The sequence below is a fragment of the Leguminivora glycinivorella genome, chromosome 18 (assembly GCF_023078275.1).
Source record: "Leguminivora glycinivorella isolate SPB_JAAS2020 chromosome 18, LegGlyc_1.1, whole genome shotgun sequence".
NCBI classification, from domain to species: domain Eukaryota; kingdom Metazoa; phylum Arthropoda; class Insecta; order Lepidoptera; family Tortricidae; genus Leguminivora; species Leguminivora glycinivorella.
In genome coordinates, this window is record NC_062988.1 from 5,563,778 (window position 1) to 5,578,139 (window position 14,362).

Genomic DNA, 14,362 nt, shown 5'->3' on the forward strand with positions numbered 1-14,362 from the left:
CGCTCATGGAAAATTACCTCAACTACAAGTCGTAAGTTTACTATGGGACCAATTACATAAAAAAACAGAATTGCACAAATGCAACTCAGGAACCATAAATGATAGAAACACGAAATTTTGTGAGTAGACGCATCCTCCTGATTGGTTAAGATTTACATCAAAAACGAATTTTGCCAAAATAGCAGATTCGTGAGTTTGCTTTTGGGACGACGATATCCTCCGCCGAAGATTGCCAATCCGGCACATTCGCGGCTAAAATACTACGTTTAATGGCAATAACCACTCCACCCCCACGAGATTGATTTGTTAAATTGTAATTCCGGTCTCGACGCCACACACAATAACGTTCGTCGAAAAGTTCATCATCTCGAATACCGTCACATAGCCATGACTCAGTTAAAGTGATAACATCATAATTACCCATTCGCAGGTTTCGATAAAAAACGTCCGTTTTAGTTCTAAGGCCCCTCACGTTTTGGTGATAAACACTTAGGTACGACGCGCCTATAACGACAAGTCAATAGCAGAATAGGTAAATAGTTGAATGTTCTAAGTTTAGTTAATGTCAATAGGTAGACACTCCGCAATAAGTATAAGTAATATAAAAATAGGAAGGTTTTCTCATCGATCTGAAGCTGTAAGCAAATAATAACACAAACGTTTAAAATTAATACACACACAATCGTAAATAACAAGTCATTAGTAGCAGATAAGACAAATAGTACCTAGGTATCTTGAGAGCGCGACATTCCCGCCCGGGCGATCGGCCATACTGAGGTGAGTTTGGCCAGCGGCACTCAAACTGTAGGCAGCAAAATTACATAGTCGGACGGTGGGCCGGTTATGCCCGTAACTGACGGGTAAGGGGATGCACGATTTCAATGAAGCTTCGAAAGGTCTTCTTCGGTTCTCACTTGAAGCACTGGCGAGGAGTCGGATTTCCGAATATGGATCTTTCCGTGCTTCACCCACACATATTGAAAATTTTTTTCCTTCGCCACGGCCTTCGTTTTATTTAGGAGGATCTTATTCTTGACCGTTAGGTGGTCATTGACAAAAACTCTGCCAGCGCCCTGAAAGCCAATATCTTCGAGGGTAATAGTTCTGCACAAGCGAGACGCGGCGATGAAGTCCTCTTTCGTGTACCTATTCGTAAATGATACTATAATGGACTTTTGTCTGGACGCATTTTCACCACGTGACGGAATTCTGGTTATATAGTTCACGCTAGTTTTCGGTACTGAATAAGACACTTTTGTGCCAATCCTTTGAAGGATCTCAAACAGATTCTCATTGTTTTTCAGGGGTACTCCTTTTATTTCAATGTTGTTGTAACGAAGCCATTGGTCTTTCTCATTAAGCTCAGCTTCAAGGCTAGTTACGCGGGTCTTGAGAGCATCATCATCATGTGAGGCCTCAACTTTTTTGAGGCGATCTTCAAACTGTGATAGCTTCTTCGTGGTTTTAGAGTTCGATTTCTTAAGTTCTGCTATATCAAGTTTGATCTCTTGAATATCAGCAACAACCGTAGACAAAGGAGCCAGCTGGGCTGAAATTTGAGACAACCGCCGACTAATGAAGCAGACATGTCGTTAGACGACAGTAATGTTTCGAATATCATGGGTGACACCAACATAACGGATACACCATCCCCAAATCACCAGGTGGAAACCCCAATCGAAGAGAACACGAATATGAATATAACCACGGAAAACATATCTTTCGATAGATTCAAACATTTAATAAAGTCAGAATTTGAAACTTTGAAAGATAGTCTGACCGAATCTATCACCAGAAATATAAAACAAGCGCTACTAAATGAAGTGAACTCAAAAATAAACACACTTCAAGAAAACATATCTCGAGAATCAACAATATTAACTAATGAACAAAAACGACTACAAGAAACCATAAACCTCACAAACGAAAATATTAAACACTTAGAGGATGAGAACTCAAAGCTACGTGCAGAAGTAGAAGCATTAGCGAATAAACTAGACAACAATAATCAAATGACAAATGGAGAGAACACTATTAATAATAATAAAAGTATTGTTCTCTATGGTTTGGAAGAGTACACTGATGAAAACAGCTATGTTCTAATAGAACGTGTTGCTAGATTGTTTTATGAAATTGTGGGCACAGATATTAATGGGTATATCGAAGATATAGGAAGAATAGGAAAACGAGGAAATCGAAGACCAATACATATAGAACTTATAAGCAAGCGGATGAGGAATTATATTCTAAACAATAAATACATCTTCAAAAACACAGGGTTTGCAATCTCGGAATTTATGGACACAAACACATTGAGACAGAGACGAGTAATAAGAGAGACTTTACAGGACGCACGAGCACGCGGTCTGCGTCCGATAGTAAAAAATGGAAAGGTTTTTGTAAATGGATCCGAATACTGCTGTAACTCGCTGCAGACCACAGAGCACCGACAAACAAATGGACCACAAGCACCGGAACAAACCCAAGAGAACTCTAGCTCGAATAGTGAAATACACGTGCAAAACACAATAGCTAAAGATAATACATCAAACTCTACCTTTCGGAACTAAATTGCAAATTATATTCCAAAATATGCAAAGCTTATGGAACAAGACCCACCTCCTTCAGGCTTTCACAGAAGAAAAACCTCAAATACAAATAATAAGCATCTCGGAAACCTGGCTCAATAAAACTAAGGAAGATCTACTGGATATAAAGGGATACAGTGTCAGCTCGTCCTTTTGCCGAACACAACACGAAGGTGGAGGAGTGCTCATATTGACAAAAAATGGAATACAATGTCTCGACCGTACAGATATTACCTCAATCTCTTTGGAAAAAATAATAGAAATAAGTGCGATTGATCTTCCGCAGGCAAACCTTTTAGTCATAAATTTATATTGGCCAAATAGTAAGAGAGAAATTGAACAATTTTATATAAGTTTAGAAAACCTTTTAAAATTGATTAGCATCAAAGACAAGAACAAAAATATTGTTATTGGAGGTGACTTTAATGTCGACTTTCTCTCAAACAATAGAGAAAAAAATAGGTTATCAAGTTTAATGTTATCCTTTAACTTTCATCAAAAAGTCATAGATCCAACTCGTGTTACATCAACTAGCACCAAATGTATTGATTTAATATTTACCAACTTTAACACTAAAGATTCTATATTAAAAATTCACGAATATGGCTTTTCAGACCACAAAACTATTTCGCTAAGTATACCTATATTCGCTCCTAACTTACGCACCCTAAACATCTGTAAAAGGCTTTTTAATGACGAAAATATCTCCAAATTCCGAAACGAGATCCTAAATACAGAATGGCATACACTATTTTCATATAACAATAACGTGAACCAAAACTACAACAACTTTCAGAATACACTGCAACAAGCTCTTGATAAATGTATCCCTAAAAAAAATGTCAAAATAAAACTAAAGCCCAAAAAAACATTTTTAACCCCCGGTATAAGAATTTCATGTAAAAATAAAAGATTGCTAAAACTTCTTGTAGCTCAGACCAAAAGTGAGGTTCTACGCTGCCATTATAAGCAATACTGTAAATTATTAAAAAAAGTTATAAGCAAATCAAAAAGAATAGACAATAAAAATAAACTACAAAGTTCGAATAACAAATCCCAAACGATGTGGAAAATTATCAACTGCGAGACAAATAAAAACAGACAACAACGAAAAAATAATATTCAAATTAAAAGCCAAAACGATATAGTAATAAATGATCCATCACAAATAGCTAACACGTTCAATAACTATTTCCTGACCATGGGAAGCACCCAATCGAGAGGTCAAAACAGGGCACCATTAACGAATACAATTAACAAATCATTCTTCCTCAGACCGACAGAGCCTAAAGAAATACAATTAATAATAAAAAATCTAAAAAACAAAACATCATTTGGCATAGATGAAATTCCCTCTTCCTTAATCAAAACATGCGCGGATATTTTAACTTACCCATTGACATGGCTCATAAACCAATCATTCTCAGAAGGAATTTTTCCTGATGATCTGAAAACCTCAATAGTAAAACCCATTCATAAAAAAGGTGATAAACAAGACTTAAATAACTATAGACCAATTGCTCTTCTGTCTACAGTAGCAAAAATATTTGAAACAGCAATGATAAAACGGCTCTACTCTTATTATGAAAAATTTAAAATACTGCACGATAGCCAAGATGGATTTAGAGAAAACCGCTCTACCACTTTAGCCATCTACAAATATGTTCAGGGCATAATGGATGAAATAAACAATAAAAAATATGCCATAGGACTCCTGTTAGACATGAGCAAAGCTTACGACAGAGTTAGATACGACATCTTATTGGACAAACTATACAGCACGGGAATCAGGGGGATAGCCCATAAATGGTTCAAATCATACCTCAGCAATCGCGTACAGTTAGTCCAAATAGAACATACAGATTTTGAAACAGGCCAAATACAACATTTCAGATCAAATAGCGTGACCCAGACAGGCTCGATCCCCCAAGGAAGTGTCCTGGGATGCATTCTGTTTCTAATATATATAAACGACTTACCGAATGCAATAGAAGATCAAAGCGCTCTATTTGCAGATGACGTTTCAGTATTGTTCTCGTGTTCTGAAAAAAAATGAAGCTGAAAACAAATTGACTGTAGCAATGGAAAAGATTGAAAACTGGTTAGATATTCACAATCTCCAACTTAACCTTGAAAAAACCAAAATAATTCAATTTAAACCTTACCAAAAATCAGCATTACCAATAATCTTTAAGCACAAGGGCACAATATTAGAGTCTGTAGAATCAGCCACCGTACTGGGTATCGACCTAGATAGTAACATGGACTGGAAATCGCACATCCAGAGACTATCAAAAAAGCTGTCCTCCTTTCTATACGCCCTACAACACATCAAACGCGCGACCGATTTCCAAACCGCCCTTTCCGCGTACTATGCATACGCATATTCAAGAATGACCTACGGACTCGTTTTATGGGGGAATAGTCATGATATGGAAAATATCTTTATCCTCCAGAAAAGATGTGTTAGAATACTTACCAATTCGGATCAAATGGAATCGTGCAAACCACTCTTCAAAAAACACCAAATACTCACTTTACCGTCAATGTACATCCTAGAAGCATGTAAATTTGTTAAGAAACACACTGAGTTGTTTACTCCTACAGTAGCAAATATCAAGAGAAACAACCGAAATTTAAATAAACTACAATTGCCTCTAACAAAACTTAAAATAGTCTCATCTAGCCCTCATTATATGACTATAAAAATATACAACCACCTACCAAACTCCCTAAAAAACATTGAAAATCAGCCGACGTTTAATAAATATTTGAAAAGTTTTTTAATAGATAAATGTTATTATACAGTAAAAGATTTTTTTAACGATAAACATGATTAGATAATTAGAAGTATGAAGTGCATGTTAATTTTAAGCATATATTGCTGTGCCCTTGCAGGGCGTCACATGTAAACCTACCTTTTGTAAGTTCCACCTAATATTATGTAATGTGATATGCAATTAAAAAAAAAAAAAAAAAAAAAAAATTGTGGATCTCTGACATAATTTTAGAAAATTCCATCTATAAAATATAGTACGGAACAGATAATCGATAACCGAGTCGTAGAAATCGTTTTTTCTGCCCACTGTAAGGGGCTCCACTCGGTTTTCGTCGATTTTGACAAGTTTTGTGTTGTATTGGTTCTCTTATTTTGTCGTCGAAAATTGTAAAACGACCGAATATCACTTCCCAACTCAAGTTTCGCGGAATTTTATTCTGCCGAATGTTCATTTCCCAACTTATCATAATTGTTTTATTTGCCAAGCTCACGTTCACTAACTTAACATTTGGCCTTGGCCTTTTTTTTATTAGGGTTCCGTAGCCAAAATGGCAAAAACGGAACCCTTATAGTTTCGTCATGTCCGTCTGTCCGTCTGTCCGTCTGTCCGTCTGTCCGTCTGTCACAGCCGATTTACTCGGAAACTATAAGTACTACAGTGATGAAATTTGATGGGAATATGTGTTGTATGAACCGCTACAAAATTATGACACTAAATAGTAAAAAAAAGAATTGGGGGTGGGGCCCCCCATACATGTAACTGAGGGATGAAAATTTTTTTTTCGATGTACATACCCGTGTGGGGTATCAATGGAAAGGTCTTTTAAAATGATATAAAGTTTTCTAAAAAACATTTTTCTTAAAGTGAACGGTTTTTGAGATATCAGCTCTCAAAGTCGTAAAAAGTATGTCCCCCCCCTCTATTTTTATAACTACGGGGTATAAAATTCTAAAAAAAATAGAGGTGATGCATGCTAATTAACTCTTTCAACGATTTTTGGTTTGATCAAAGTATCTCTTATAGTTTTTGAGATAGGTTGATTTAACTGTAATTTTGGTTTGCTGCTACGGAACCCTTTGTGCGCGAGCCCGACTCGCACTTGGCCGGTTTTTTAAAAGCAAACTTGTGGATGATGTTAGAAATTATTTGTAACTTGCCTAATGTTTCGTTGCGAAACGTTATTTGTCCAAGAGTTGTTTCAGCAAGTGAAGCATTTGACAAATGATATGTCTGGTAAAAGTTTAGATGGATTTTAATAATCTGCTTTACAATATTCTACCAATTGAAAAGTTGCTAAATGTTAAATTGTTAAAATGAAACTTCGGCGAAATGTTGGTTGGCATGGCAAATGAAACTCGTCCATAAATGGTTTTGCGAAAAGGCCCCTATTACCCTATTTGTATTTTGTTTTGGTGAAGGATCTTACATACTTACATGAAATCTAGACATTTTATGAAATTTAAACTTGCAAGAGCGATTTTAATTTTAAACTAATTAAGGCAAAAGTTTTGATCAAAGAACCAGTTTTGGTCCTAGTTCAACTTTGATGCTAAATATCACAGAATCAATGAGCTGTGAAGTAATTATGGGATACTAGTTTGCTTAAAGACGATGCTGTTAATATGATAGGCTTTAAAAACTATCATAATATTATAATACCAATGGATTCAAATCGAAGCTGTCTTAAGAAATGCTGTTATTTAATATACCGTGGAATAACCTAACCTAACCACAAAATTAAAATTTTGAAAAAACCCCCGACCGCGACGTAGTAGACCGATTTGCATAAAACATGGCTAAGAACACTCCCGACTAACTGAGCTTTCAGACAAAAAAAAACTAAATCTAAATCGGTTCATCCGTTCGGGAGTTACGATGCCACAGACAAACACACACACAGACAGACAAACAGACAGACAGACACGTCAAACTTATAACAGCCCGTCGTTTTTGCGTCGGGGGTTAAAAAGACAAATGTTTGCAAACAACGGTGGCTTTATATATTTGTAACTGTAATAAGTTCATGTCAGAACGAAGTACAATGGATGTCAGGTAGAAATGAAAGCGCGAGCGTAGCGAGCGCGAAATTTTTTTTATTATAAAAACGCCGCCCCTGGCGGTTTGATCCTAGTGTAAATTCGCCACTAGCAAGGACCCCAAAAATATAGTACTTTTGCGTAGGCGCGGGGTCAACAGCAGGAGCCGAGGCCTCTGGCTGCAAGTTAAGGCTTGGTCTCTGGGCATTTTTACAGCCCACGCAACGCCATGTGTAGTGATGATATAACCATATAGAAGACTTCCGTGCTCTATATCCATCTTTGAAAGACACGCGACCCAAACGAGTGTAGAGGTGAGTCTCGTCCACCTCTACGACGTCGTTGGCTCCCCCAATTAAAACTCTGTCGTGGGCTTCGGCTACCTCGCAGATCTCCCGCATATAGTGGTACACCTGGATGGCCGTCATTTTCGTTACCCCCGTGTCTAGTGCTGCCTGGCCTACCCTGTCCCGTCTAAAAAAATGCATCATTAAGCGGAGCGTTTTCATGACGCTGACGTGGCTCCGCTCGAACAGTGTGTTTTTTGTGGGGGACAGGGTCTCATTACATGCTCCTTTCCTGCACCGAAATCGGTAGCCCAACTTATAAGAAGCCTTTTGCTCCTTTATCATAGGCTTCTTACAAGTTGGACACTTTACCTTTTTTGGCAATAAAAGCCACTCCTCGGCAGCTTTTATTGCCAACTCCTCAGTCGGAATAGTGGCTGCGAAATTCCAAAAACTGAAATTACGCGCCAAAATTACGTCAAGCGGACGCATTTTAGCAACGAACAATAACAAATAACAACAATAAACTATAAAACTTTAACACGCCTAAACGAACAATAATTAATAACAACAATAAACTATAAAACTTTAACACGCCTAAACGAACAATAATTAATAACAACAATAAACTATAACACTTTAACACGCCTAAACGAACAAACAACTCCAAACTAAAACAAATACCTATACACCCTGACGTCCCTGACTACAAGAATAAACCCCGACGAAATAAAACTACAAAAAAAATCCCAAATTAGAACCCAAAACAAAACTAAACCCCGACGAAAGAAAACTACAAAAACAACCCCAAACTAGACCCGAAACTAAAGAAATTAACTGATAATTACGAAAACACGAAAATCCGAAGAAATTAGTATGGAAATTTCATCGATATTCACGCGCTTACATCACCTCGGTTCGGGATAGAGCTGGGTCGTTTCGAGTTTTCCGCGAAACGAAACGTAACCGTGTTTTTCAATAACGTAACTGTTTTCAAAAACAGTTTCTAAAATAACTGTATGCCTTGTTTGTAGTCGAACGAAACGAAACTGTATTGAAGTAATTAGGTATATGTAGTTTTTAAAACAGAATTACACAATCAACTTCCCTTCGTACTTTGTTCAGGCTTAGGACTGACTGCAAGTGAAAGTAGGTATTTTTACATTTTACAGCCGTACTTAAAAGTTGATTGTATTTACATAATCAATTTACCATAACATTTACATAGTTATTTACAGTGCTTCGTATTTACAAATTTTATATACATATTTTTTATGTACATTATCAGGGACCGCAACTTTGGTGCCGGTGACGTCATTATGACGTTTAGTCCGATATAGGATGTTCTTTTAATAACATTGCAATACCTCAATTCTTAATAATGAGATATTGAGCAAAATAATTCTTTAACCTCTCGCCAATTCGGAAAATTGAGGTCGCACTGGTCATAATTCCTATAACCGCATCTGGAGCAAATGTTGTTGACGGTCAATAAAATTGGAAAAGTTCTTATTTTTTAATTGATTCCAGGGTATATTCGAAGCTATCATAAATTTTGTTAAATCCGTATTGAAATCATGCTGTGTCATTTTTCCTCCTTCTCGTTCTATATGCTTTTTTGTTTTCAAATGTTTCTCTATATTACTTGCTTTTCCTCTTAAATATTGGTCACAGCAGGAGCAGTACATTTTTTCATTTTGTAAAATCAGAAAAGGAAATTTCTGCAAATACGGTTCCATAGCGAAACAATAATATTTCGGTTATATTTTACCAATGAAAAATAGTTAAACAGAAATTGGTTGTCATTTCCCACAATCTCGGTTTTAACATGACAAAGACAGTTATGTTTTTATACGTGGCCAGTACGTGGAAAAACTCTTAACTCAAGTTTGAATATCAGTAAACTAAAGAGGCTAATAAGTTGTTATTTGATTAAGTGTATATAATCTAGATAACAACACTCTGTATTTAGCTTGACGTCATACGTCTGTCATCGGCACCAAAGTTGCGGTCCCTGGATGTATTACAATTCTTCCTTTTTACAATTTTACATATTAAATCTGTTCTAATCTAGATTGACATTAAGGAACATTAGTTGACGAACTTTGTCACTTTTCAGACTGGACCGCCTGTCAGAAATTATGAGGCCAGTCTTGCTAAATAATCGTTCGCAAGGAACGGAGCTCGCTACAATATTGCAGTTAGTTCTGTATATGTGCGCCAAGTTCGGGTATATATGGCGATGCGCTGCCCACCATTTTCTAGGACAGTTTTTGTTACCTTCGCTGTCCACGCGTAACAAAATGTCATCCTCTGCGTACATCTGGACTTCTTTAATTGCCTTTGACAAAGGTGTGCCTTGCTGAGACGTTATTTTGTCCGACATAAATTTGTCAAAGACGTCCCACGCTGACAGAGTTTTCTTGTTGGACGGAGCGAAAGGCTCGGCTGGTACTTCCTGACGCTGTCTTGCAATCATTTCTTGTACTTTATCTTGAACCCTTCTTTTTGTTTTCGCTGCCTCGCTCTGGTCCTTGAAGGCAGCCATTTTGAATCTAGGATCCAGAAACGTACACAGCGAAAAGCTTCCACTTTTTTCGACTTTGTCGAAACGCTCATCGATATATTTGTCTAATTCTCCAATGAAGGCGGTTATTTGTGGCAAAATATTATCCATTTTGTAGAGTTCCTCGCAAGTATCTTTTAATATCCTGGTAGCCACAATGACGTTCCCTCCTGTGACATACTTTTCGCCGCTCATTTCGGTGGTCATTTCTTCAAATGGCCTCAAAATCGTGCATAGTTGCCCAAACGCCTCCCATTCCTCTTCAGATATCACTGGCATCATAAAAAATAGGTCTCATAATAACACCACTCGGATGACTTTTTTTTCTAAGTCTCTAAAACTTGCCATTTTCGAAGTCCATTATTTCGTTAATTAATGATTTTAACCGCAGTGTGTCATCTCTGTTCACTTCAGCCACACTTCAGCTAATACCTTGTCCAGAGTAGGGATTTCGTTTTCGAAGTAAAAATTATGCACCTTTCTCCGAATTCCAGACAAGGTAATTGCATCTATATTTCCAAATTTGTAGGGTTCCCTTTGCCGAGGAGGTGGGGATTTTAACCCACTGTCGGATCTATTTTCTTTTAAAATGTTGTATACCGTAGCCAACGATATGCCAGCAGTCTCTGCAGTCTTTTTCACACGGTCCGATTTAGTGGGATACTCCTTTCTATGGCACATTTCTGACACTAATTTGTAAATGTTCACCACCATCCGCTTTTCACTGGCAGTCAGAGGATTCTGCTTTTGCCTTTTCTTCTTTGGAGATGAAAAAACATTAGCCGGAACCGGCTGCGACTTCTGTAGCCCACTCGGGCCAGCCTCGGCTTCATCCATTTTAAATGTACACCAACAAACAAAATTAAATAGATCAACAACTAATAACGAAATTCAACAAAAACGATAACAACAATCTTTAAGTAAGCGAACAGCAATAGAAAACACAACCGACTCAACCGACAACAATATGCACTCGAATGAGAAATAGAGATGTGTCGTTCGCGAGTGAGTGATTTAAAAGAACTATATCTTTTGACTGAACTCGTTCACTCTTCAACTCAGTAGCGATTCAACTCGCTCATTTCGCTCAGTAACTCACCTATATCAGAGTTACTTGCGCGCTCTTTCCCACTCATGATTCGAATGAGCGGGGAGCGGGCTGAACCAAAAGAGCGAAACGATGCTAATGTTTCGAATGACAGCTTCGGAGCGATTCGGAAGGATTCGCGGTTTGGCAATATGGCGGTATCGTATCTCACGATTCGCCATCTTGCTCAAAATAGTCTGACAGATTCACTGAGCGAAATGAGTGGAATGAGCGAAAGGAGTGATATATATCACCGCGAGCGAAAGATATGAATCAATCTTTTCATCTCAGTGAAGCGTTTTGCGCATCTCTAATGAGAAACCCACATGAGTGACAGTTGACAGATAGTGACAGTGACGTATAGACCATTGTGTGAGAACTCTGCCTCTTTAGGTTTTTTAATGTACAACCTTTCCATGAAAAATTGCAAACGCAATTTATTAAAATTCTTATCTTTTCATCTTAGAATATAAATTAACTAATATTATGTTTCTTATCTGTTCACAACACTGAGTAATGTATGTATTAATAAAACATGATAATAAATACGTGATATTTATTAACTCGTATTCGCTGTTCGATCCGCAGAATGTGCCCGATAAAAAACCTTATATCTCGTTCTGCAAAGGTCTCTCTAATGCTAAAAAAAACGAAGTATAGTGAGGGGAAAAGTTTTGTGTTACACACGAGTGCAAATGTATTTTACTTCTCGTGTGTCGAAAAACTCGCAAGCTCAGGATTCTATTCTCGAACCACTCGCTTCGCTCGTGGTTCAGCTATAGAATACTTTTGCTTGCTCGTTTTTCAATTCCACACTCGGTGTTAAAATACAACTTTGCACTCTTGTACAATATAACAAGTAACTATTTATCGACCACTGTGCTGAGCATTAAGCTTCTCTTCCAGTAGGTATGCCATTTTGTCTCATACCTGATCAATCAAATTAATCCGGAAGTGCCCCTCTGTTTTGTTGATTTTGAAAGCGTAAAGCCAGGAAACTAGAGGGGAATATATGAAAATGACAATTGTGCTTGAAACTTGCAAAGGAAGATTTGTTCATCGATTGTCTGTTCCATTGTTAAGCAAACAACTATAATAGTAGATTATACACCAAGGGAATAAAACACTGTTTTATGTCACGGGCGCGACATTGAATCCTGAACGTAACGAAGGACTCCCAGTTTTACTCCCGCTGAGTCCTAAGTGCAGTGAGGGATTCAAGCGCCCAAGACAAAAACAGTTTTATTCCCGAGGTATATACTCTACTTTTCTCACCTTATGCGAGACAAGAAAAAACAGCAAATTAATAGTGTTTATATTTATATATTTAAGAAAATAATTAGAATTTAAAAATACAAGTTTATATTTGAGATATTAGTCCAATTATGGAAAGATAATGATATATTAGGTATTTTTCCTTCGACTTTTCTGGTAGTAGATTATTGACAATGCCCATGGCATCATTTTTAATAGACTCTGGAGTCAAGTCACTTTCATCACTAGACATTTTCGCTATTATTCTTGAAATGGAGCTATAAAATGATACCGCCGCAACTTGTCACAACTCGTTTCTGACAGCATTTCAACCACGGAAGTATAACTAAAGCATGGAAGCCATGCTAAAATAAGAGCTCGGTGACATGTATCTTACTCACACCACACTATTACCTTTTTTATATGAGTAATATGAGCGAATGAGACAATATTCCACAACTTCTTTCGTTTTCTCGAAGGTTGTCCCTAAATGCTGATGTCAAAACGGACCTGGGGTCCATTTATTATACGGCAAAATTAAATATACGTTTGTCATTTCACACTCGGTCTCCATCTTTGACAACTGTACATAGTCGTATTATATTGGTTCGAGTTTTTAGCGCGACTTCAATGGTCGTCTTGACGATATTTATTTATTTTGTGAGGATTTCTGATAGATCGTGGAAAAAATAGCTCAGTGTATATTTGTGATAGTTCCAAGTTTCATTTCTGACTATGGCTTGTGTGATCAAGTGTTGCAAATCACATTCAGGAAGAAAAGAAAACACGCAAGAGGTTATATCATTTCATCGGTAAGTTTCTTGAGTTTTTGATAATATTTATTGATACGACCTGGCAGAAATATAAATGTACATATTAGTAGTTTATACAATTCAAATCTTATTCAATTCTGTATAGATTTTTGCATATTTTTTGGAAGTTTTCTCAAACTCGGAAAGGTTATGTTTTTTAGCATAGTGATGTGATGTGTTTTATCGACCTTGCAATAATAACCTATCAATATTCATACCTTAAAAACGCCATCAATGATTATTGTTCTTTGTTATGATTCTCTTGTTATTTAGCTATTTTACAAATTCAACTTTATATATTTCTTAGATTTCCGAAGAAGAAGACCGGAAACACGAAGTTCAAGGTGCGATGCTCGCGGTTCCTTTACTCCCAAGACTCCACCAAAAAGAAGGCCAAGAAGCTGAAATGGAGCAGGCCCCCAGATGTCTCCCGAGGTGTCTACCTTTGACAATTGTACATAATCATATTATATTAGATCAAATATCTCGGCGGTCGTCTGGCCGATTTTTAATTTAATTGTGTTTATTCCTGATAGATAGTTGATGATCCTGCTAAATTCTTATTTGTGATGTGTTCAAGTTCCTTGTGTGATTATGGCTTGTGTGATTAAGGACTGTAATTCACGTACATGGAGAAAAGAAAACTCCCAAGAACCTGCTGTATTTCATTAGTGAATTTCGGTCAGTTATTGATACTATTATTTGTAGGATCTAAACAAAGCATAAAATACGATCTTTTCATAGTTTATATAATAACTACTACCATGTTAAATTCTGTTCTGAAGTTTTCCAAACTGTTTTTAGGTTATGTTTTTGTACTAGTGATGTGTCATTTTTATCGACGTCCCGACATTAATGACATTCTTGCATTGAAAAGGACATAAAAATGATTAATGATGATCAGGTATCACAGACTGGGTAAATGGTAATGTAACATTTCTAGTGAATTAAA

At 37.0% G+C, this 14,362-nt stretch overlaps 1 protein-coding gene across 1 annotated transcript; it reads right to left on the reverse strand.

Moving 5' to 3' along the window:
* Positions 1-9,720: 9,720 nt before the first annotated feature.
* LOC125235981 (zinc finger BED domain-containing protein 4-like) lies at positions 9,721-10,539 on the reverse strand. The gene has a single exon (XM_048142651.1). The coding sequence runs from the start codon at positions 10,537-10,539 to the stop codon at positions 9,757-9,759; it is 783 nt and encodes a 260-aa protein (XP_047998608.1). The 3' UTR covers positions 9,721-9,756.
* Between the last annotated feature and the right edge of the window lie 3,823 nt (positions 10,540-14,362).

Coding starts and splice junctions, on each gene's coding strand:
- LOC125235981 (XM_048142651.1), bottom strand. CDS start 10,539: ATGATGCCAGTGATATCTGAAGAGGAATGGGAGGCGTTTGGGCAACTA.